The sequence below is a fragment of the Pipistrellus hanaki genome, assembly GCF_964339955.1.
Source record: "Pipistrellus hanaki genome assembly, chromosome: 16".
Lineage (NCBI taxonomy): Eukaryota > Metazoa > Chordata > Mammalia > Chiroptera > Vespertilionidae > Pipistrellus > Pipistrellus hanaki.
Genome location: NC_140518.1, coordinates 3104513 through 3126901, shown reverse-complemented (window position 1 = coordinate 3126901; position 22389 = coordinate 3104513). Strand labels below are relative to the sequence as shown.

The 22389-nt window shown below is 65.2% G+C and overlaps 3 protein-coding genes across 4 annotated transcripts; 2 read left to right on the top strand and 1 right to left on the bottom strand.

Moving 5' to 3' along the window:
- Nucleotides 1-209: 209 nt before the first annotated feature.
- Nucleotides 210-4796, bottom strand: USH1G (USH1 protein network component sans; the record flags this gene model as incomplete). 2 transcript variants are annotated; one of them, XM_084862459.1, is made up of 3 exons in its annotated part: nucleotides 4490-4796; nucleotides 1228-2442; nucleotides 210-354 (listed from the first exon to the last, which is right to left on the bottom strand). In XM_084862459.1, the coding sequence occupies exons 1-3, from the start codon at nucleotides 4651-4653 to the stop codon at nucleotides 351-353; spliced, it is 1383 nt and encodes a 460-aa protein (XP_084718585.1). In that variant the 5' UTR covers nucleotides 4654-4796. The 2 variants fall into 2 exon arrangements, with proteins under 2 accessions (XP_084718585.1, XP_084718586.1); XM_084862460.1 differs by lacking the exon at nucleotides 210-354 and having other exon boundaries at nucleotides 1224-2442.
- Nucleotides 4181-13140, top strand: OTOP2 (otopetrin 2). Its single transcript, XM_084862458.1, has 8 exons — nucleotides 4181-4530; nucleotides 5670-5861; nucleotides 6118-6440; nucleotides 6990-7126; nucleotides 8215-8273; nucleotides 8924-9045; nucleotides 10188-11062; nucleotides 12644-13140. The coding sequence occupies exons 3-8, from the start codon at nucleotides 6140-6142 to the stop codon at nucleotides 12812-12814; spliced, it is 1665 nt and encodes a 554-aa protein (XP_084718584.1). The 5' UTR covers nucleotides 4181-4530; nucleotides 5670-5861; nucleotides 6118-6139; the 3' UTR covers nucleotides 12815-13140.
- A 148-nt stretch (nucleotides 13141-13288) lies between these two features.
- OTOP3 (otopetrin 3) lies at nucleotides 13289-22215 on the top strand. The gene is given in 8 exon segments (XM_084863341.1): nucleotides 13289-14316; nucleotides 17672-18091; nucleotides 18173-18309; nucleotides 18569-18627; nucleotides 18884-19002; nucleotides 19788-20557; nucleotides 20559-20597; nucleotides 21646-22215. Coding segments are annotated over 8 exon segments (1734 nt in total). The 5' UTR covers nucleotides 13289-14297; the 3' UTR covers nucleotides 21817-22215.
- The last annotated feature ends 174 nt before the right edge of the window (nucleotides 22216-22389 follow it).

The following is a 22389-nucleotide window of genomic DNA, read 5'->3' as shown; positions in this document are numbered from 1 at the left end:
GCCCACACTCTCCTCTTCCCAGAAATAGGACGTGAGCGAGTGTCCAGCCTGAACGGGATCCCCGGAGGAGTGAGGGGAGACGGCGGCCCCTGGGACAGACTGCGCCCCCCCACAGCCACTCGCACGCTCTCTCATGGACACGTTGTGTAGTCCCCGGGCCTCCTGCAAACCCACATGCCCTTGAGGGCCACTCCAATGGACCCTTCCGGGTGCCTCCGGACCATGCCCTCTACTTCCGAGTCCTTTCCCCCCGGGGAGGGGCTGGGCTGCAGGGCTGGCAACTGTGGAGACTGTGGCCCCACCGTGGGTTGTGGCAACTTGCAATTCACTTTGGTCTGGAGAGAAGGCCGTTATCTGCGGGGAAAGAGATGGAAGCAGGCTCAGAGAAGAGCCTCTGAGACACGTTAAACCCAGACCAGCCATTCAGACAACTTGACAACTTACCGATGGGCAGGCTGATGGGCAGGAATGGGGACACTTGCCTGGGGCGCCCACCCCACACCCAAACTCCAAACCAGTCTGCCTCCCCACATCCACCCCTGCCCACACACACGTAAGGTAAAGGCCAGAGATACCAACAGGGCTGTGGTTTGCCAGGAGGAAGGGGGGGGCGGGGCGGGGCAGAGACGGGGGGGCCCCCGGCTCAGCTGGTGTGGCAGCAGCTTCGAGCTCCGGCCCTGAGGTTTCCTGAACACAAGTGACCACGCTGCCCTGCCTGGGAGTCACCTGTCCCCAGGCTTTAGTCACAGACAGGGAGCCAGCCCAGCTCTGCCCGGCAGCAGCAGGCCCTCGGGGTGAGCCACTGAAACCCGCAGAGCCCCCACTTACTCACTAGAAAATGGGGGTGATCCAGCCCTGCGCTGGGGAGCTGGGGAGGATGAAATGAAAGAACAAGTGCAAGGAGGAGCTGGGACCTGGGAGGGCTGTGATGCCTGTGACCCCCATGTCTCCTCCAGACTAAGACACCCATTTCCCCACTTTTCGATTTGCCCCAAACCGAGGTGCACTGTCCATTCGCGGTGATAAGGCTTCACCAAATTGGCACCTCTTTTTCTGAACTGGGGGTAAAGGGAGTAAGTGGGGCCTCATGTGATGGGTGGGGACTGGGTTGTATGAAATGCGTATTACCCCTCACTTCCGGGATAAGCAGATCCCTCCGCCTCCCCCTGTCTCCCGCCCACTGCAGGGGGGAGGGGTGAGGATGGGAGGGGGGGGACAGGCACTCACAGCTCCGTGTCCTCCAGGGCCGGGGGGCGCTCCAGCGCCTGCCGCCGCCTCCGCACGGCCCCCATGATCTTCTTGCGGGAGCCCAGCGGGACGCTGATGCTGCGGAGGTCCAGGTCCGAGCACAGCATCAGGGCCTCCAGGTCGATCTTCTCCTGCCGCAGGAGGGAGGCGAAGTCCTCCATGTGCAGCGAGGCCAGGAAGGTCTCCAGCGGGCTCGTCTCGGGCTCCAGGTCCTCGTCCAGGCCCAAGTCCAGCTCGTCCCAGGGCAGCTCCTCGGCGCAGCTGCGCTCCTGCAGGCTGTTGGCACTGCCCAGGCTGTCGTCGTCCAGGCTGGGGGAGCTCTGCAGCCGGCCCCGCGGCGGGCCCGCGCCGCCGTCCGCGTCCTCCCGGCCCAGCCCGTGCAGCCCGCTGCTCAGGTAGTTCCTGCGGAACACCATGGTGCCCAGGCCCGGGCGGGTAAACAGGGAGTCGTGGCCTGAGTCGGTGCTGACCTCCGAGTGGGCCGGCTCGTTGGCCAGCGTGGCACGGGAGACGCTGTCCTCGTCCGAGAGGAACATGTCCCGGAGCGGGGAGCGCCCCCACTCCTTGGGGTTGGCGTAGGGGCCCTGGCGCACGAACATCACGTCGCTGCCCAGCTGCAGGCCCGAGAGCGAGCGCACGCTCTTGCGGCCGTCCTCCGACACCTTGAAGGTGCCCTCGCCGCCCTGCTTGCGCCGCTCCAGCTTGCGCTGGATCTTGGCCTTGCCGCGGCCGGTGCCGTGCAGGGTGGCCTGCGAGTAGGGCAGCTGGCCGCCCAGCGCCAGGGGCTGCAGCCGGCGGCTCAGCGTGCTGGACGTGAGGCTGGAGAAGCTGAGCGTGTCGGCGCGCTCGGCCAGCTCGCGCCGGTAGCGCCGCTCCATGCGCTCGTGGTGCTTGCGCTGCAGCTTGGCGCACTCGCGGATGCGCCGCTCCGCCTCGCGGAACGCCTTGTCCTTCAGCTTGCCCACCAGCTTGGGGTTGAGGCCGCTCTGCTTGGCCGCGATGGAGTCCAGGTAGCGCACGCACTCCATGTGGCCCTTCATGGCGGCCATGTCCAGCGGCGTGTGGTAGTCGTTGTCCAGGCACCAGATGTTGGCCCCGAAGGACACCAGGAAGGACAGGCAGTGCAGGTGGCCGTTGGACGCCGCCAGGTGCAGGGGCGTGTTGCCCCAGATGTCACACTTGTCCGGGTCGCCCCTGCGGTGGGGACACGTGGGGGAGGGGTGGTGAGCCATCGCAGCTCAGACGGCGGGCAGTCTGGCAGGGGAGCTGCGGGCGTGGGGAGCTCCCAGCCACCCCCACGGGCACCCCTGGGGACCCCGGAGCCTGCGATCTCTCCTGATTCCAGAAGACGCGCAGCCCGGGGGGGCCCCCCTAGTCGGACGTAGCAGCCCCGGGGGCAGGGGGTGGGGAGACAGGGAAGGCGGGGCCAGGGCGGGGCTTTCCCCAGAGCACGGAGGGCTGGGAATCTCAGGGGCTGAATAATTGATGCCCAGAGAGAAAGGCGTGAATTATTCATGGGGCGCGGTGGGGAGCTGGCCCGGAGCGGCGGTGGGCCAGGGCGCGGCTGGGTCTCTGGGCAGGCGCGGTGGGGAGCCCGGCTGCGTGTGCGGGGGTGATCGTAGGAGGCTGAGGGGTGGTGTGTGCTGGGCCCGAGCCCTGGGTGAGTGCGTGTGCGTGAGGGTGTGAGCCTGCGTGGCGGCGGGCACGGCCATGTCTGCAGGGAGCGGGGCCAGGCCTGGCAAGCCCGAGTGTGAGAGCAGGTGTCGGGTCTTGGCCTGGGCCAGGAGGGGAGCGTGGGGGCAGCCAGGACTAGAGGGAGGAGGAGGGAAGGCTGCCACGGGCCCAGCGCCCTCTCCGCTCCGCTGCCCCATCATTAGGAGCCCTGCGAGGCCGGCCTGTCCACGGAACCCCAGCCCTGCAGCACCCTCCACACCAGCCCGTGTCCCCCAGCGGGGCAGGCTCCCCCTCCCGCAGGAGCCCAGCTCAGGGCCTCCGCCTCAGGCTAACGAGGCCACAAGGCCACCTCCCCCCCCCCCCCCCCCCCGGGGCTGGAGGAAGAATCACCCCTTTGTCACCACCGCTCCCTGAGCAGCCCCCTCCTCACGGCCCTTCCAGGCTGCCAAGTCCCCCAGGGCCACGAGGGGAGGGCTGCCTGGCATCTGGTGCCCACACCCAGACACCACCCACCACTGTGCCCTCTGTTGGAGGAGGGGGCGCTGGGGGGGAATGAACCTCTCCGAGGGAGGGGCAGGAGGGCAGGATCACGGTGCCCTCTGGGCGCGGAGGAGGCTCAGCCTTCTGGGACGCGGCTCCGCTGCCTGGCCATAGGGGCTGCCCCAGCCCGGGAACAGCCCCCCCAGGGGAGGCAAGGGGCTCCCCCCCCCCCCCAGATCAGGCCACAGGCTGGCCCAGGCCCTCGCACATCCCCGGACCCTCCTGGGCATCTCCTCCTGGTTCCCTCTGTCCAGGCTGCCCTGGTGTCTGTCCGTCCAGCCTGGCTTCTCTGTAAATCTGCGGGGGGGGGGGGGGTGTCCACAATGCCATTCAGCCCCGGGAGCCCCCTTCCGTGTCCCTGAATCCCGCGTTCCTCAACGGCTACCCCCAAACCCCGTCCCTGGCCCTCAGGCCTGGGCTCTGTGCTCCCCTGTCCCCCTAGTCAATTCCAAAGGGAGGGAGAGGGCCTTCCGTGGGGGAGGGGTGCAGGGGGGTTGTGGGGTGCCTGAACCCAGTGACGGCTGATGCTGTGGGCAATGCCCATAAATCCCAGCAGTGAGGCCAGAGAGAGAGTGTGAGCCCAGCCTGGGGGGGGCACCCCGCTGGGCGAGAGAGCCTTCAGATCCAGCCTGGGTGGGCCGCGGGAACCCCTCCTTTCCTAGCCCCCCCTTTCCCCTCTGAGGCTTTAGCACCTTCTCTCCCTTCTCACTGCGCCTCTCACACTTGCTACAAGGTGCCACCCACGCAGGAGACCTCTCCCCGCTCCCCCTCCCTCTGCAGCCCCTCCCATAATCGTGAACCCCCAAATCCTAGCCTCCCTCTCCTACCCCCATATCCAGGTCACAAGTGTCACATGCCTCCGCCGGTGTCCCCCTCCCTCCCACGACCGCCAGGCCCCAAGGCCTCGGCCCAGGGTCCGCCCCAGGGAAGGGAGAGGCTCGGAGGAGAGGGGCAGGGGACCCCGAGGGGCTGCGGCTGAGAGCGGGGCGCTCTGCCCGCTGCCCGCGGGGCCGGGCTGGGCACTCACCCCCGGCTCACGATGAGGCGCAGCGACTCCAGGTTGCCGTGGTAAGCAGCCCAGAGCGTGGGGGTCATGCCATCCTCGTCGGGGGCGTTCAGCTCCTTCCGGGTGGCCTCCTTGAGGAGCTCCAGGTAGCCGTCCCGGGCCGCCCGGTGGTACTGGTCGTTCATGGCTTCCGGCTTGGACGGGGCGGGCCGGCGGCTCGGGGAAAGGCCCCCCGCGGGGCAGGTTTTCGGGGTTAGGACTGGGGCATGGGGTGGGGGCAGGGGGCCGGGCCGGGGCCGGGGCCGCCAGCCCCGCTGCCGCAGACGGTGGGTGCGGAGCGCAGAGCCGCCGCCGCTGCTCCGACATCTGAGCCGGCACCGGCCGGAGGGGGAGGATCCCCCGCGGCCAGGGAGCCGCCCCGGCTGCCCCTGGGTCCTAAACACCCCGTTCCGGAGCACCGGGGTGACCGGGCGAGGCCCTGCCTTCTCCCCAAAAACGTCCCCCCCAGATCCCTGCGCAGGGGGACCCGTCTAGGGGCGGTCTGAGGTCTGTCCCCACTGGAGCCCCGGGCTCGGCTCCCGCGTCCCCACGCGTCCCGGGCACGGGCCGAGGGCGGGGAGGGGTGTCAGCGGCAGCCCCAGCCCCGGGACAGGGGGCCGGAGAGGGTTATAGCACCAACCGCGGGCCGGCAGCGAGGAGAGCCCGGCGGTCCCGCCCGCCGCCCGCCGCCCGCCCCGCGGGGCAGCGAGGCTCTCTCCGGCAGGGGGCGCTGGAGAGCCGCGCGGACGCCGCTCCGCGGGAGAACTTGGATCCGAGCTCGGTGTGGGCGCATCGGGCGGAGCAGGGGAAGGGGGGCAGGGGCAGAGGGGGCAGGGACAGGGGGGGCAGAGGAAGGAGGGAGGGGCGACTTAGATCCCTGAGAGGGCGCCGGGGAAAGGGACACGAGGGGCCGGAGTTGGGGCAGCAACAGAGGCGCCCAAAGGCACAGGGCGCACCGAGGACGTTGCGATGCCCCCAGGTCCTTGGGGCATCCCCTGAACATAAGTTCTCAGGATTCCGGGTGCCAGGGCGTGATGGGTCAGGGTGCCTTCTGGCAAGAGGAAGAGGAAGGGAGAGGGTCCCCGAGCCGGGGTGGGGCGCCTCTTCCCGGGTAACTATAAATCTCCCCTTATCTGGCTCCTGCGCTCTTCCCCAAATGCAGCGCGGAGGGAAGATGGATCGTGTGAGCGGGACGGAGAGGTTTATGGAGGGGCGCTCCGGGCGCCGTAAATCACCCCGCAAATCACCACCCCGCCTGCCCCGCTATAAAGCGCGCGCCCGGCCCGGCGCTGCGGAGAGGCGCCGCCCGCCACCCTCCGACCCCCAGCTCCGCGCGGGCTCCCGGCGCAGCCAGGTGGGTGCCGGGCCGGGGGCGCGCGGGTTTGGGGAGCGGGGACCTGGACAGGGTCTAACGGCGCTGCCCCCGCTCGAGACCCGCGGTCTCCGCCTTTGCTCTTCCCCGTTCCCGGCGCGTCCTCCATCTCCGCGCCCCCTCCAACCACCCCCACCCCCCAAACCCCAAACCCCTCCGAGCCAGGAAGTCCCGGGTCCCGAATCCAGGGAGCCGCGGGGGGGAACGAACCTGCGGGCCTGTCCGCTCCTCCCCGCAGTGACCCCGCCGCCGCCCCCGCCATGTCCGAGGAGCCGGCCGCGCGCCCCGAGGAGCGGCCGCGGGCCCCCCGCGAGGTGTGGAAGAAGGGCGGCCGCCTGCTGTCCGTGCTGCTGGCGGTGAACGTGCTGCTGCTCGCCTGCACGCTGGTCAGCGGCGGCGCCTTCAACAAGGTGGCCGTGTACGACACCGACGTGTTCGCGCTGCTCACCACCATGATGCTGCTGGCCGCGCTCTGGACCGCCTTCTACCTGCTCCGCACCGCGCGCCGCCCCGGCGCCGTGCCCCACCGCGACGCGCACGCCGGCCCCATCTGGCTGCGAGGTGCGGGGCGGGCCGGGCAGGGGCTGGAAGCTGGGGCTCCCCGAGGGATTGGGGGGGGGGGGTGTGGAGGGAGAGGATTAGATGTTCCCTCCCCTGGAAAGTCTAGGTATGGCTGAGGGCGGGTGGGCCGCGGGGGAGGGAGAAGAGGAAGGGAGAGGGTCCCCGAGGGGGTGAGTCTAAAGATCAAGAAAGGGGGGTCCTGGGAGACCTCTGGTGGGGATGAGAAGAGGTGACAGCCACAGCCAGAGGAGCCCATGGAGGGCCCTTCTCCCTGTCTACTTAGCCCCAAAGAGAGGGGCACTTAATGGGACATCCATCCATCCATCCACCCACTCAATCATACCCTCATCCTTCCATCCACCACTCACCTTTCAGTGCATCCCTTCACCTCTACACCCATTCACCCATCCATCTAGCCAGCCAGCCGGCCGCTGTGGGACCCCATCCCATCCATCCACCTACCCAGCCAGCCAACCAGCCATTCATCTAGTCAGATCATAAGCCTCCTCTCCCGCCTCTCTGATCCACCCCTCCTCCCCCCATTTCCAGGCGGGCTGGTGCTGTTTGGGGTCTGCACCCTGGTCATGGACGTCTTCAAGACGGGCTACTACTCCAGTTTCTTCGAGTGCCAGTCGGCCATCAAGATTCTGTACCCTCTCACCCAGGCTGTGTTTGTCATCGTCCAGGTGGGCGGGTGGGGGGAGGGCCTCGAATGCGGTGGTCAGGAGAGCTGATCTCCACTCTTAGTCTACCCTGAGCAGCCCGACAGTGTGGGGGCAGGACTGGGAGATCATGAGGCGCTTGGTAGCACTCGACAATGAAGTAATACCCAAGTGTGAGGCCCACTCCGGGGCCCTGTGCTTCCACTTCAGCCTGAGCAGCGCCACCAGTTCACACCCAGGAGGTGTGAGTGAGCGTGGCAGCCACCCCGTCTCCCAGAACCTAGCCTGCCCTCCCTGGGTGCCCGCGGAGGGCATCAGTCTCTGCCCAGGTCGTCCCGCCTCGGGCATGGCCAGTTTGGCCTCAGCACGGACCCCCAGGAAATAGCATATGCTGTGCCTGGGGGTTTTCCTAGATGTTCAGATATATTATTTTCTTCATCGCATCTATAACACTTAGAAAGATCTTCCTACCAAGCTGAGGCAGGACTGGCCTTTCCCGGGACCAGACGGACCCAGCCCTGTCAGACCAGCAGGACCCCGCGTGTGCTTCCTCCCCTGGGCCAGCTGTCCACAGCCCAACACAGCTGGCCACAGTTTCTGATTGACATTCATGTCGCTTTAGTCTTTCACATGTTGTGGGTTTGAAGAAGACTGGGGTGAAAGGGAAACACAGATACCCCACAGGGCAAGGACTGGTTGGCAACCAGAGGAGGGCGAGGCCTCGCAGGGCAACCAAGGATGAAGGTGGGGAGGGGGTGTTGCCAAAGCCAGTGAGATGTCACCAAGAGTCTTTCCACCTCTGACGAGACCTAGCCTGAGGCCGGCCTTGCTCCCGGGAATAAATAACCAGACACTCAAACTCTGCCGGGCCGAGACCCTGCAAAAAACAAACACGAGGACCAGAAGGTCTTACTGGTGACATTTTACAAACTACTAAAGAACAGGGCGCTGTTTTATGTGAGTTGTTCCTGGCCGCATTTGGGGGAGCTAAAATAAACTCAATAATTTGGTGTGAGGGCTTTAGAGGTAGAAAGAATTTGCTGGGCGTGGGCACTTGAGTTCAGCTGTGTTTGCTCTGCACAGTAGTGACCGCACCACTCTCTCTCCCACAGACTTACTTCCTCTGGGTCTCGGCGAAGGACTGTGTTCACGTCCACCTGGACCTGACCCGGTGAGGGCCTGCCCCCGCTCCTGGCCCTGCATGCATGCCGGCGCTCACCTTGCATGAGAGATGAGGGCTCCCAACCTGGGCCTGGGGCCTCTCTCTGTCTCTTAGGCAGCCTGATTCCCATTTCCATCCCCCGAGCAGTGGTGTGCATGTGTGTGTGTGTGTGTGCGCACGTGTGCGCGCGTGTGTGCGCATGTGTGTGTGAGTGTGTGCATGTATGTGTGAGTGTGTGTGCATGTGAGTGTGTGCGTGTATGCGTGTGTGCGCATGTGTGTGCATGTGTGTACGTGTGTGTGTGCGTGTGTGCATGTGTGTGTGTGTGTGTGTGTGTGTGTGTGTGTGTGTGAGTGTGTATGCCTGCATGGCTTTGGCGCGATGGGCTGTGCAATGCACTAAACGTCCTTTTCCAAAGGAGAGGGAGCAGGGTGGCCTGAGCCCCTGGGTGCCTCCACCCCCATCCCCAGCATCCCTGCATCCCGCCAAGCTGTTTTTTCCAAACTCAGCTTCCTGTTCGCCCGGGGGCCTGACTGCTTCCTTGTGTCTCAGCACCACCTGCCTCTGTAGCTCCCGACCCTCTCTCCATCTTGCCAGCGACCCAAGACGAGCCAAGGGTGTCACTGGCCTCTGGCTCTCCTCCCCCCGCCCCCAAACAGGTGTGGCCTCATGTTCACCCTCAGCACCAACCTGGCCATCTGGATGGCGGCCGTGGTGGACGAGTCTGTGCACCAGGCCGGCTCCCACAGCAACACCAGCCAAGCCCGCCTGGCTCCCGACCGTGAGTGCCATGCCAGGTGCCCCCTGGCCCGTGACCCTGGGCCTCGGGCTGGGGCTTCATTGGCTTGTAGAGTGGATCTCTGCCCTCTCCTGCTCCGGGCTCTGGCTCTCACGCTGACCTGTGGGCGCAGTGACACAGGAGGGCCCAGTGTGGGGGCACCTCTCCTCCTGGAGAACGCAGCCTTGGTCCCTCTGTCCGTGTCCCCATTCCACTAAAGAAGCGGCTTGGGCTCCCGGAAGACAGGAAGACAGGGGCGAAGCCGATGGAACTGGAGGGAGGGGGAGGGAGCAGGGGGTCTTGATGGCGGAAGCAGGGGATCAGATAGAGAGCCCACAAGGAGACGCCAGAAATAACAGCCACGATGGTGGCCATCCACTGCGCTCTGCGTGCAGGCACCGTGCCCAGTGTGTTAGCCCCCATGTTCCTCAACCCTCCCGCCTCCCTGCGAGACGGTGATATTAGCATCCCACTCCCTGGTGAAGAACTATACGAGGGCGTATAGCTTGTCCAGAGCCACAGAGCTTGAAATAGGGCAGCCAGTGTTCAGGTCCCTCTTTGCTTTTAACCAAAATGCTATCCGAGGAAGAATGAGGTACCGTCCCTCTGGTCCTGCTTCTCTAAGCCACCCCCCACTGCTAGTCAGGACCAGACTAGATGACTAAGTCCATCTGGACTTGACCTGAGGACACAGCACGCCCCCAGGCTGGGAGAGTCCAGGAAGGGAGTGCGTGGGCCCAGCCCCCACCCCACCCCAAGCCCAGCCCAGCAGGACTGACAAAGGGCCACCTTTTACACGCAGGGAGTTCCCAGGGTGGCAAAAGCCAGCCTGGGGAGGCAGCCAGCGGAATGTGCTGGGGCTGCGGGGTGCAGAGAGGCCCGCTGGAGCGGTACCTGCCCCGGGCTCTGCCATCACAAGACACTTTACCTCCGGGACCCTCAGTTTCTCCATCTGCAAAACCAGCTGGCTCTGTGCTGGGGTCGAAAGTGATGTTTGCCAAGGCCCCAGGCACCCTACAAAGCACGGTCTGGGCGCAGGACAGGGTCCTTTTAGTGTGGGCAGCCCAGGTGACGGGGTCAGGGCCAGACCTAGGCCCAGCAGCTGGCTTTCTGGGCGCTGCAGCTCCGGGCCCCTCTCCCCACAGCGGAGCGCGTGGCCAGCCAGGCCGGAGGAGACTGCGCCTGCGCCACCACCGTGTGCCGGATCTTCGAGCAGGGCTACTTCTACCTGTACCCCTTCAACATCGAGTACAGCCTCTTTGCCTCCACCATGCTCTACGTCATGTGGAAGAACGTGGGCAGGCTGCTGGGCTCCGGCCACGGCCACGGCCACGGCCACGCCCCCTCCCGGCTCAGCCTCTTCCGGGAGACGTTCTTCGTGGGCCCGGTGCTGGGCCTGGCGCTCCTCCTGGTGGGGCTGGCCGTCTTCGTGGTCTACGAGGTCCAGGTGAGCGGGGACGGGGGCCACACCCAGCAGGCCCTGGTCACCTACTACGGCTTCAACATCGCCTGCCTGGGGCTCATGACCCTGGTCAGCCTGAGCGGCTCCGTCATCTACCGCTTTGACCGCCGGGCCATGGACCACCACAAGAACCCCACGCGCACCCTGGACGTGGCGCTGCTGATGGGCGCCGCCCTGGGCCAGTACGCCATCTCCTACTACTCCATCGTGGCCGTGGTGGTGGGCGTGCCCCGGGACACCCTGGGGGCGCTCAGCCTGGCCCACGCCCTGCTGGTGATCGCCCAGCACACCTTCCAGAACGTGTTCATCATCGAGAGCCTCCACCGGGGCCCGCCGGAGGCCGAGCCCCCCGACGCCCCGCCCAAGGAGCCCTGCCTGACCTTCGCCAACCCGGACGCCCTCCACGCGCTGCCAGCCTGCCCGCCCACCCCCGGCCCGGTGGGCCCCAGCCTGGAGGGCCCTCAGGAAGCCACGGCCACCATCCCAGCCCCCAGAACCCACTGGAGACGCCGGTGCCTGAAGGACATTTCCCTGTTTCTTCTGCTCGGCAACGTCATCGTGAGTGGGGGGGGGCGTGGGGGCTGGCATGGGGGCTGGGGCATGGGGGGAGGCCAGGAAGGACGTTCTTTCAGGGTTAGTCACGTGGCCTTCTCCGTCTTGGCCCCACCCACTGCAGAATCCGGGTCTGTCTAGGGAAGGAGTAGGTTTTGAGAGGGTCAGGTGCAGCCGGGCATCAGCATCTCGGCACCCAGAGGGCGGAGTCCTGGCATCCTGGCATCCAGGCAGCCACCACAGGAGCCGGAAGCAGCCCAGGGAACGCTGGGGGAGGGAGGAGGAGGGTGTGGGCCGAGGGGAGAGGGAGCTGTGAGAGCTGATGTGGGGAGTGGGGGCCCTCACCCTCAGCGGGAGGTGTGACTGCCCCGGGAACCTGTGACAGCCGCTGCTGAGAATAACCGGGCCGCGCAGGCAGCGGCGACCGGTGTGAGTGCGAGCTGTGATTCAGCAAAGCCCCGACTGAGGGCAACTCCTCTGGAGCCCAGCAGCCTCCACCCACACAAATAGGCGCCGTGCATGGAAACTCCCCTCACAACCGCGCACCCCAATAGAGGAACACCCCTCATGTAGCTACCACCCCACGGGTCAGACCCAGTCCCCAGGGGAAGTCTCTGACACAGAGACATGTGCCATGTGAGTGCGTCCCAGGGAGAGACTCCTCCAGAGGAATTTCACTCGATACGAATATAGCTCTTTCAGCTGTCTCCTTCAATAGAAAAAGCACTCATTTAGAGAAACAGCCTTGGGTATGTGAATGTAAAGCATCTCCAGAGAGACCCCACCCATGAAAAACACCAACAGGAGAAGAGGGATAAAATTTAAAAGAAAAGAGAGCACCAACAACCCATCCTAACTGAGGTGCGTTCTTAGCGGAGTCCCCACTGGCAGTATGGCCCGTCCTAGAGGCAGTCCCTAGAAAAAGAGGGATGGGCAATCTCCCACCCCCGGGGGAAATATCCTGAGCCGGGCCCCGCCCTGGCCCCGCCCTCCCCAGCCCTGGCCCCGCCCTCACCCGCCGGCCCCGCCCCCTGGCTGGGAGTCACCGGTGGGAAGGCTGTTTTGCTCCAGGTATCTGAGCCTGGATCAGCTCGAGAGCTTCGTTTTGTGGGACAGAAACGGGCGGAGAGAAGGGCGCGACGTGCCAATGACACAGCTCCCTGAGGATGGGGAGGGTGCGGCTAGCCCAGAAGCCTTTGCTGTTTGCCTCGGAGCCCACACCAGCACCTTCTGGCTGGATCCCGCCCCACCTGCCTTGGGCCTGGTTGGCCACACATCTCTCCAGCTCTGACTTAGCCATTTCTAAACGCGCATCAAGCTCTCCATCCTCTGAGACCTCTTCTCCCTCTCCGCCCCACAAGCGGGGCCTCCCCCGGAGCTGTGACCACAGGGGGCGTCCTATGGGGTGGGCACGCTGAGTGGGGCACATTCCCTGAACTCCTTAGAGAGCATCAGTCCTTCCCCAAGAGGGAGGTCCCCACTCAGCATCACCCAGCCCTGCCGTCCCCCAAATGCAGGGCTGGGGCCCCCAGCAAAGCCCACCGATGTGGCCAGTGGGGCCGGTCCTGAGTCCCCCTCTCCCCACAGCTGTGGATCATGCCCGCCTTTGGGGCCCGCCCGCACTTCAGCAACAAGGTGGAGGTGGACTTCTACGGCTACTCCCTCTGGGCCGCCATCGTCAACATCTGCCTGCCCTTCGGCATCTTCTACCGCATGCACGCGGTCTCCAGCCTGCTGGAGGTGTACGTGCTGGCCTGAGGCCCAGACACGGAGGGGGACTCCGCAGGCGCCCCCCAGAGACCCTGGGAGTGAGCCCCAGGCGGGCGCATCGCCGCTCCGTTCCCCCGCTGGCCCCGGAGTGGGGTTTTCACAAAAGCTATTTTTTCAGGATGTTTTTAAATTGCAATCAGGACACGCCCAGCCACCCCCGCGTGACCCTGGTGCATGGGGCCCCGGGGCTGGGACACCTCTCCCTGAAGCGTTTCTAGGACCGGGCAAGATCGGGAAGTGTCCGTGGCTCCGGCCCCGCCCCTAATCCCAGCCCTGTGGCCGGCCCCCCGCTGCTGCCCGGAGCTGGCAACCAATAAACCTGCACTTCGCCCCCTGCCCCCCACTTCCTGTGTCAGCCTCCCCATGTGGCATGATCACAGGAGAGGGTCTTGGGGTCCGAGCTGGAAGGGCCCCTGGAGATTTTTCAGGTATCCAGCTTCTCAGGGGTTGAACCAAGTCTGAGTTGCAGACCCGGGAGGCTGGACAGAGTCCCCGAGCTGCCTCCTCCTTCCCTGTACCCTCAAGGGAACACGTTTTCCACGTGTCCCCCAACACAGGAAAGGTTAGGAATGCGGACCGAGCCCACCGCCGTTTTACAAAGAACGAGCCTAAGGCCGAGAGGCCATGGGGCCGGCCCACGTCACACAACTAGGGGGCCAGAGCCTGTTAGAAGAATGGTGATTCTCACACAGCAGAACTATCTCAGGAACCACATTTCTCACATGGGATGGGTAGGGCTGTTCTAGTTTAACAGGAGTTGGGGATACAGACCTTCACCCCTGGGCCTCCTCTCCCTCAGCACCCCCACCCCTGGGGGCCCCTGAGACTCCTCTACAAAAGGTAGAGTGAGGGGCTCAGCAGGGAGAGGGCTGAGACCGCAAACGGAGGGAAAGAGGCTCAGGAGCTGGAGGAGGAGGGAGGATGGTGGCCAGCTGAGCTGGGGGCAGGGGGCCACAGGCTAGGGTGGGGGTGGGCGGAAGGAGAGCGTGGGACCAGCAGGACTGGGGGGGGCGGTCCCCAGAGGAAATGCCCGCCAGCAGAACGAGGGGGACACGTCTCAGGAGCCACCGCAGACGTGAAGAGGGCTGGAGGGGCAACTTCTCACCCTACCCGCCTCCTGCCCTGTCCGAACGGGGTCTCTTCGCCCCAAGTTCCCCGCTGACTTGGGGGAGAGGGGGCGGTGGCCGGCGGGTCCCCTGACCCTGCTCCCCGCGCCGCCCCGCCTCCGCCCCGCCCGCCCGTCCGGCCGCCTCGCCATTGGCTGCCGCGCGGGCCCGGGCCCCTGGCGGGTAATTAAGGGAGGATTAATGACAGCCCCAAAGTCAACAGGAAAATCGATGGGCCGGGGAGCCCGCGCCGCGGCTGCGCAGTCCCCTGGGGAGGGCGTCGGGGGCGTCTGTCCGCGCGGGCGCCGGGGCCTCGCCGGGAAGGACTGTCGGTGCGGCGGCCCGGGCGGCGGTCAGCGGCAGCGATGGCTGCCCAGGCCTCAGGTAAGGCCCCCGCCCGGCGGCGCCCCTGGATGTCCTGCGGGACTTGGGGGCGAGCCCCCCGGGACACTCCAACCTCCTCCTCTGCGCCCCCGCCCCGGGGTTCAGACACCTGGGCTGCAGGGACTGGGCGGGAGGGCAGGGTGACTGGGGGCGAGGCACCCACTGGAGCGCCGGCCCCTCTCAGTCCCCAACCCCAACCCCTACCCCGGCTCCCCACCTCCTCTCCGCGGTGCGCGCAGCCGAAAGGGGAACAGGAAGAAGGGGAAACCCGAAGGACGGCCAGAAAAAGGGTGCGGGGTTTGGGGCTGCCTGGGCGCCGGGTCTGCGGAGCAGGTCCAGCCCCCCGCCCCCCGAAAGGCCCGGACAGAGATCCCGCAGCTCCGGCCGCGCGCAGCGGCCTCCCCGGAGCGGACGCTGCGCTCCAGGCCCGGCGCCGCGCCCCGACGGCCGCCGCTTTCATCACCTGCCCCGGCCGAGCCCTCAAACCAGTCACGCGGGCCCGCCCTGGGGCTGGCGGCGCGCCGAAGGGCGTGCCAGCCGGTGGCGTGTTCCTCCGGTCGGTTCCGGGCGCCCTTGCCCTCTTCCCACGACCCCTCTGCGCGGACCCGGCACCCGCACCCTCTCCCCGGGCGGACGGAACCCGCCGCTTGGAGGGCTCCCTCTAGCGGCCGGCGGAGGGTTGCACCCTGCGGGCGGAGGGCTAGGATGTAGGTTGAGGACCCTGGAAGGAGAGGGCCCCCAATCTTGTCCTCCAGGGTCCCCTCTACGCTTGCGGTCCGCTGAAACCCACCCTTCCCGCCGCCCCAGGGTTTCGAAGGAACTGGAAGAAAATGCTCACCTCGCTAACATTGAGAGCTTTCTGTGTGCCAGACACTGATCTGCACTCATTTTCATAAATTAAATCCTCTAATTGTTATGAACCCCTGTGGCCTAGGCAGTATGCATTAATTCCTTCATTTATTCATTCAAGAAATCGTCACTGCACAGCTACTAAACACCAGGCATATGCCATAGTTGCATATCTGCTTTACAGATGGGGAAACCAAGGCACAGGGAGTCTAAGTAGTTTATCCGAGATCACACAGGTAGGAGGTGTCAGAATCGGGGCCCTCCATCCTCAGGCCTCGGGAAGATGGGGGAGACTCTGGGTAAGGTGAGATGGAGCAGTCAGGCCTGGGAGAAAGGAGCAGGGAGGTGTGTCCCCAGGACTCCGGCTTGCTCAACCTGGGTGGAGGAGACTCGGAGGGAAGATAAAGATCGTCTGAAAAATCTCTTTGTCTGGGCGAAGGTGGGAAAGACTTCATGGGAAGGGTCTCTGTCCATGGCTCTGGTGCTGAAAGTTCCCCCCCAAAGGCCAGAGTCGTCAGCAAACACTGGTTAAATGCCATGCTGTGCCGAGTTTGAGGGGGGAAGGAGGGTTCTGGCTTAAGAAGGAGCTGGTCTCTGCCCTGGAGGAGGTCCCGGCCTTGAGGGGAGCCAGCCACACCCACAGCAATGCACACCCACTCCTGGGCAGAGAGAGAAGCTTCCCAGGAGAGGCCCTGAGGTGGGCGGTGAGGATGGTGAGAGCCGGGGAGGGAAGCAGGGGAGGCAGGAAGCACAGGGGCTCCAGGAGCAATGGTGAGAGGCAGGAGACCATATGACAAATGGGGATCCCTCTGGATGGAGGGACGTGGGGGCAGGTGGGGGGACGGTGACAAGGGGGCTGGACAGGGAGAGGGCAGAAGCGGAGCGAGGGTGACCGAAAGGACTAGGGAAGGGGGAGAAAATCCTGTAGAACCTTTAAGATTGTTCTCAGATCTTTCTTGACCTCAACGCTACCCACGTTTGATTGTTCTATTTGCCCCAGAAGAGAAGAGTGGAGGTATAAATACCAAGCAGGTTGTACATGGGGGAATGGGGCACTTTAGAGCCAAATGAGGTGAGGGTGCTCTGGTGGTCAGAGTGGGGAAACCTGAAGCTTCTGAAGCTCCAGGTTCCAAGGGGCAGACAGAGCAAAGTACAACCAATTACATGGAGTGTGAGAGGCGAGGCTCCAGAAACAAGCCTGGGGCTCGGTGGGGGCGCCAAGAGTGGGCACCTAAGCCAGTTTTGTGGGGGGTGAGGGGGGTTCAGGTGTGGCCCTGAGTCCTGAAGGGCAGCTGCAGTCAGCTACAAAGCAAGAAGGGGGCATTATGAGCCTAGGATAGGGTGTGGGGTGTGGGCAGACAGGGAGGTGAGCAAAGGCAGGGCATTCTGGGAACAGCAGCAGGATGGCACGGCCCATGGGCCAGGGAGTCCGAGGGCAGTGCTGGAGATGGAAGTCAAGGCCAGGCCGGGAAGTGGCAGCAGCTACCTGCCTCGAGCTTTCTGCGCTAGGAGCTCACACCGCACACACTCTGCCTCATTTCGTTGTGAGAGGGCAGGCTAGGCAGTGTGGACTGTCTGCGAAGGCAGCACGTGGCTTTGCAGGGCGCACAGTAGGGGAGAGGCCTGGTGGACAGGGAGACCAGTTCGGGACCGAGGGTGGGGGCCTGGCGCAGAGCAGTGGTCGAGGTCAAGAAAGATCTAAGAGCAATTCGTGGGCTGGAATGGGTAGGCTTGGGGCCTGAGAGGAGGACTGGTGAGGGGACTACTGAAAAACATGGGGATGGAGAGGCCATCATTTCATACACACTCACATCTATATATATAAAAGCCTACTGTGCAAAGCGTCCCCTTGGGAGTTCGACCCACTGGGAGTTTGATCACAGGCTATGATGTGCGCTGAATACCAGGGAACAAAAGGAGGCCCTGACCGGCAGCTGCTAGGGACCCTAACTGTGCACAAATTTTGTGCCCTGGGCCTCTAGTGTATCCATACTAGAGTACTATTTCCAGCCACAGCGCTCTTTCCCACCAAGCCCACACTCGGCCCCAAGAGCCCTCTCAACACAACACTCCGGGTGCCCGTTTCCCATGAATCAGTCCGAGCAAGAGAGGACACCTACTCGCTCTCTCACTCGGGAGTGAACTTCCTCCCAGAAGCCAGTGGGGCACGAGCTGCCTTTTGATGGCAAAGCATCACAGCCCTGGAGACTGCCTGGGGGCCAGGCGCCGTGCAGGTGCCCCTGGCTCCTAGACAGACGTTATTACTCCATCTCAGGTCAGGCGCTGGGGGTGGGGGGATGTCCCTCAAGCCCGTGGGAACGGTCTGCATCAATGAGGAGCTCAGAGAGCCCCTGGTCTGTTGGGACCGCCAGGGTCCTGTAAGGTAGATGGTTGCTGACCAGAGAGGTTGCTTAATTTGCCTCACAGCACACAATAGTCAGGGGCAGAGATGGACCTGAGCCCAGGACAGCCCGGCAACCAACCAAGACCCCTTCTCCTCCCCCAGCACCTGCTGAGGCTGCCCCTGTGGCAGCCGCCACGGGAGCACAGGACCCTGAAGCGGCCCCGGCCAGGGAGAGCCTGGTGGACATGGAGGCGGAGGAGAGAGGGGCGCCCCCCGCGCGGGGCCGGAGGTCCTGGCTGGTGCGGCACTTCTCGCTGCTGCTGCGGCGGGACCGGCAGGCGCAGAAGGCCGGCCAGCTCTTCTCGGGGCTGCTGGCCCTCAACGTGGCCTTCCTGGGCGGCGCCTTCATCTGCAGCATGATCTTCAACAACGTGGCCGTCACGCTGGGCGACGTGTGGATCCTGCTGGCCGTGCTCAAGGTGCTCGCCCTGCTCTGGCTCCTCTGCTACGTGGCGGGCACCGTCCGCCGGCCGCACGCCGTGCTCTACCGGGACCCCCACGCGGGGCCCGTGTGGGTGCGGGGTGAGTATGGGGGCGCCGGGTGGATGCGGGGGGGAGGGTGGGCCGTCCCAGGGAGGCGCCAATGGCCGCTGGCCCAGCCAGGCTCCCTGCTGCTCTTTGGCAGCTGCACCGTCTGCCTCAACGTCTTCCGAGTGGGCTACGATGTGAGCCACATCCACTGCAAGTCCCAGCTGGAGCTCCTCTTCCCCGCCCTGGACATCGTCTTCACCGGCCTGCAGGTGAGGCCGCCCGGCCGCCCGGCCACGGGCACATTCCCTGCCCGGGCCACGGGGGCACTGTCCCTGCCCGGGCCCCGGGGGCACTGTCCCTGCCCAGGCCCCGGGGGCACTGTCCCTGCCTGGGCCACGGGGGCACTGTCCCTGCCCGGGCCACGGGGGCACTGTCTCTGCCCGGGCCACGGGAACACACAAACACACACACACACTCACACACACACATACACCGCCGCTGGGCTAAGGCCCTGCCTGTCTCTTTCAGACCTGGGTCCTCTGGAAACACTGTAAGGACTGTATTCAGGTCCAGACCAACTTCACGAGGTAAGAGGGGCGCCTTCTCTCCCTCCAGCAACTCCGGGGGCTCCCTGTCCCCAAGGAGCGCATGCTCCCCGCAGCTTCCCCGACGGGGCGGCCCGGGCTGCCGGCCGGTCTGGGCGTGGCCCCAGGTGCCCGTCAGGGCTGCCCCTGCTGAGCCCAGAGCAGACAGACGGGATCTGGCTTGGGGAGATGCAGTGGCGGTGAGGGCGGGGCACCCGGGGGGGCCAGCGGAGTGGGCAGCGTGTGGCCTCCTCCCCAGGTGCGGCCTGATGCTGACCCTGGCCACAAACCTGCTCATGTGGGTCCTGGCCGTCACCAACGACTCCCTGCACCGCGAGATCGAGGCGGAGCTCAGCGCCCTCATGGAGAAGTTCTCAGGTACTGAGAGACCAGGCCATGCTGCCCTGGGTACAGCCAGGCCTTCCCCCCACACAGACACACACACACACACACACACACACACACACACGAGCTTCACACACCCGCCGCCCCAGTCAGCACGCCTGCGCACTGTGCTCACTCTCCCCCCTGCATATGCTTCTCAGAGGGGCTGTGCAGAGAGAATTTTCTGCAAGTACCACCGAGATGGTTTCTTACTAAAAATTCAAACATGGAGATGAGCAGAACAAGATCTATCCACCCCCCAGGCATCACCTGCTTTGCGTAAGCTCGGCCCAGGAAGCCGGAAGCCTTCGGTAAAGGAACGGCCTTCCCGTAACATGTGCTTTCTGAGTCCGCTCCCCGGGTCTCAGTGTCCACACCTGCGAAGCGGGTGGCTGGGGCCTCCCACCCCTGGTTTACTCTAGGCCAGTGGTCGGCAAACTCACTAGCCCACAGAGCCAAATAGCAACAGGACAACGATTGGCATTTCTTTGGAGAGCCGCATATTTTAAACGTAAATTTCTAACGCCACTTCTTCAACTTAGACTGGCCCAGGCCGTGGTATTTTGTGGAAGAGCCACAATCAAGGGGCCAAAGAGCCGCATGTGGCTCGCGAGCCGCGGTTTGCTGACCACGGCTCCAGGGGCTGAAAGGGACTGATTTGTGCAGCTGGATTCCTCCGAGCCAGGCCCACCTGCCCCCTCGCTCCCTCCATCTCCCTCCCTCGCTCCCTCCTTTCCTCCCTCCCTCCCTCTCTCCATCTCCCTCCCTCTCTCTCCCAGGCAACGACACCAACACCTGCCTGTGCCTCAACGCCACAGTGTGCGAGGTCTTCCGGAAGGGCTACCTGATGCTCTACCCGTTCAGCACCGAGTACTGCCTGGTCTGCTGCGCGGTGCTCTTCGTCATGTGGAAGAACGTGGGCCGCCGCCTGGCCCCCCACGCCCACGCCAGCGCCCCGCCGGGCGCCCCGGCCTTCCGCCTGCACGGCGCCATCTTCGGGCCGCTGCTGGGCCTGCTGGCCCTGGTGGCGGGCGTGTGCGTGTTCGTGCTCTTCCAGATCGAGGCGAGCGGCCCGGCCATCGCGCGCCAGTACTTCACCCTCTACTACGCCTTCTACGCCGCCGTGCTGCCCGGCATGAGCCTGGCCTGCCTGGCGGGCACCGCCATCCACGGGCTGGAGGAGCGGGAGCTGGACACGCTCAAGAACCCCACGCGCAGCGTGGACGTGGTGCTGCTCATGGGCGCGGCCCTGGGCCAGATGGGCATCTCCTACTTCTCCATCGTGGCCATCGTGGCCACGCGCCCCCACGAGCTGCTAAACCGCCTCATCCTGGCCTATGCGGTGCTGCTCATCCTGCAGCACATCGCCCAGAACCTCTTCATCATTGAGGGCCTGCACCGGCGCCCGCTCTGGGAAGCCGCGCCTGAGAAGCCGGAGGTCGAGCCCCCCCGCAGGGGCTCCCTGCTGGAGCTGGGCCAGGACCTGCGGCGGGCCTCCCGGGCCTACATCCACTCCTACAGCCACCTCAACTGGAAGCGGCGGGCGCTCCAAGGAGATCTCCCTCTTCCTCATCCTCTGCAACATCACAGTGAGTGGACCGCCCCCCCCCCCCCCCCCGCTCTCCCCGAGAGGCGTAGGGGCGGAGCTGGCCCAGAGAGCCTCATTCAGGAAGGGATGGTTCAAGGCGCCCTCAGCGCACATGGACTGTCCCAAGAGTGACGGGCTTGTCCCTTGGATTGTCAGGGGCACTGGCCTCTTCCCAACCAGCTCTAGGACACGCGAGAGCAGAGAGCGGCCCCCGGCTCCCTGCGGGGGACCTGGCACGAATGAGCGTGCCATGGCCCGGCCGAGGGCACTTCATAAACAGTGGTGTGAGGTGTCCCCCCTCAGGAAGCTCCCGTCCTGTTGGGGAGACACCGGGGGAACAGTTAGGGAACTGCCGAGTAAGGAAGTGTCCGCTGAATTCAGGCCGAGGAAAGAGGTCAGAAAGAGCTCCTGGTAGATGCTGAGGATGGCCGCTCCATCCTATAATAGCTCTGCATCTCGTGGGTCGTCACGGTAACCATGCAGCAGGCGCTACTGCTGTCCTGGTTCACAGACAAGGACTCTGAGGCTCGGGTTGTCGGCCCTGCCGAGGTCCGGCCGCCCACGTGGCAGTGCTGGGCCACTCAGGGCCGTGTGAGCTCATGGTGGTCAGACAGCGCTGGAAACACCCTCCGGGGTGGAAAACCCTGGACCGGGCAGATAACGAGGCTGGCTTGGCCCTCAGGAGCAGCCGGGCCTCCAGGCAGGAAGTGTGGGCCCGAGCAGCCGAGGAGGCCTCATGAGCTGGGCTTTGAGAAACGGGTAGGGTTTGGACGGAGGCAGAGCCAGGGTCGAGGGGCAGAGACCAGCTGAAGGATGAAGCAGGAGAAGAAGGTGGTTGAGATCAAGGCCCAGGGGTACCAGCTTGGCAGAGCAGGCTGTACCACGGGTGGTGGCACCGGGGGGCTCAGGACCATCGGAGCTCTGCTGAGGCCAGGGTGAGAGGGATCGGGAGGGCGGGCTGGCTCTGAAGGCCACGGGCGAGGACTGCTGCAGGAGCCGTGGCTCCGGGCCTGCCTCCCTGAGCCGAGTGCCCCCTCCTCCCTCCCCAGCTGTGGATGATGCCCGCCTTTGGCATACACCCCGAGTTTGAGAACGGCCTGGAGAAGGACTTCTACGGCTACCGGGTGTGGTTCACCATCGTCAACTTCGGCCTGCCGCTCGGCGTCTTCTACCGCATGCACTCCGTGGGGGGGCTGGTGGAGGTCTACCTGGGGGCCTGAGGCCGCCGAGGCGCCCACCCCTGGCAGCACCCCAAAATGCAGCCCGGAGTCTGAGCAGACGCCCCGTTCCAGGGGCTCCCCCAGCGCCTCCTTTTCCCCAGAGCCCCCTCGCTAAGAGGAATGGGGGGGAGAGTGGGTTACTCTTCACAGCCCAAGGCCAAGGGCAAAGCCTGAATACTGAGCTTCTGATGCCCACCCTGAGGACAGGGCACATGCCTGGCCCTGCCCCCTCCTCTTTTACCCCCCTCCCCCCAGGAAGCCTCACAGCTGCTCTGGGAGGGCCAGCCCTAATGACTGAGTCCGGGAGCTTGGGGAGGGGCGCCCCTACCCAGCCAGGCCCCTGGGGTCTGCCTCCTGCTGGAGGAGGGGCGTGTGGTCCAAGCGCAACCCGGGGCACCCTGGGAGCAGACAGTGGGGCCCAGGGCACACTGGGAGCAGACAGTGGGGCCCGGGGCACCCTGGGAGCAGACAGTCAGGCAGCCTGCCCTTCCTCCCCACACAATCTAATGAGCCCATTAATTAGCTGCCAGGCAGGGCTCAACAGCCCTCTCCCGCTGCCATAAACCCTGCTTG

Bases quoted from the DNA above. Each gene is read 5' to 3' on its own strand.
- OTOP2 (XM_084862458.1), top strand. From the start codon at position 6,140: ATGTCCGAGGAGCCGGCCGCGCGCCCCGAGGAGCGGCCGCGGGCCCCC. The intron at 8,274-8,923 runs GTGAGGGCCTGC...GCCCCCAAACAG, and splicing joins GTCCACCTGGACCTGACCCG to GTGTGGCCTCATGTTCACCC. The intron at 9,046-10,187 runs GTGAGTGCCATG...CTCTCCCCACAG, and splicing joins AGCCCGCCTGGCTCCCGACC to CGGAGCGCGTGGCCAGCCAG.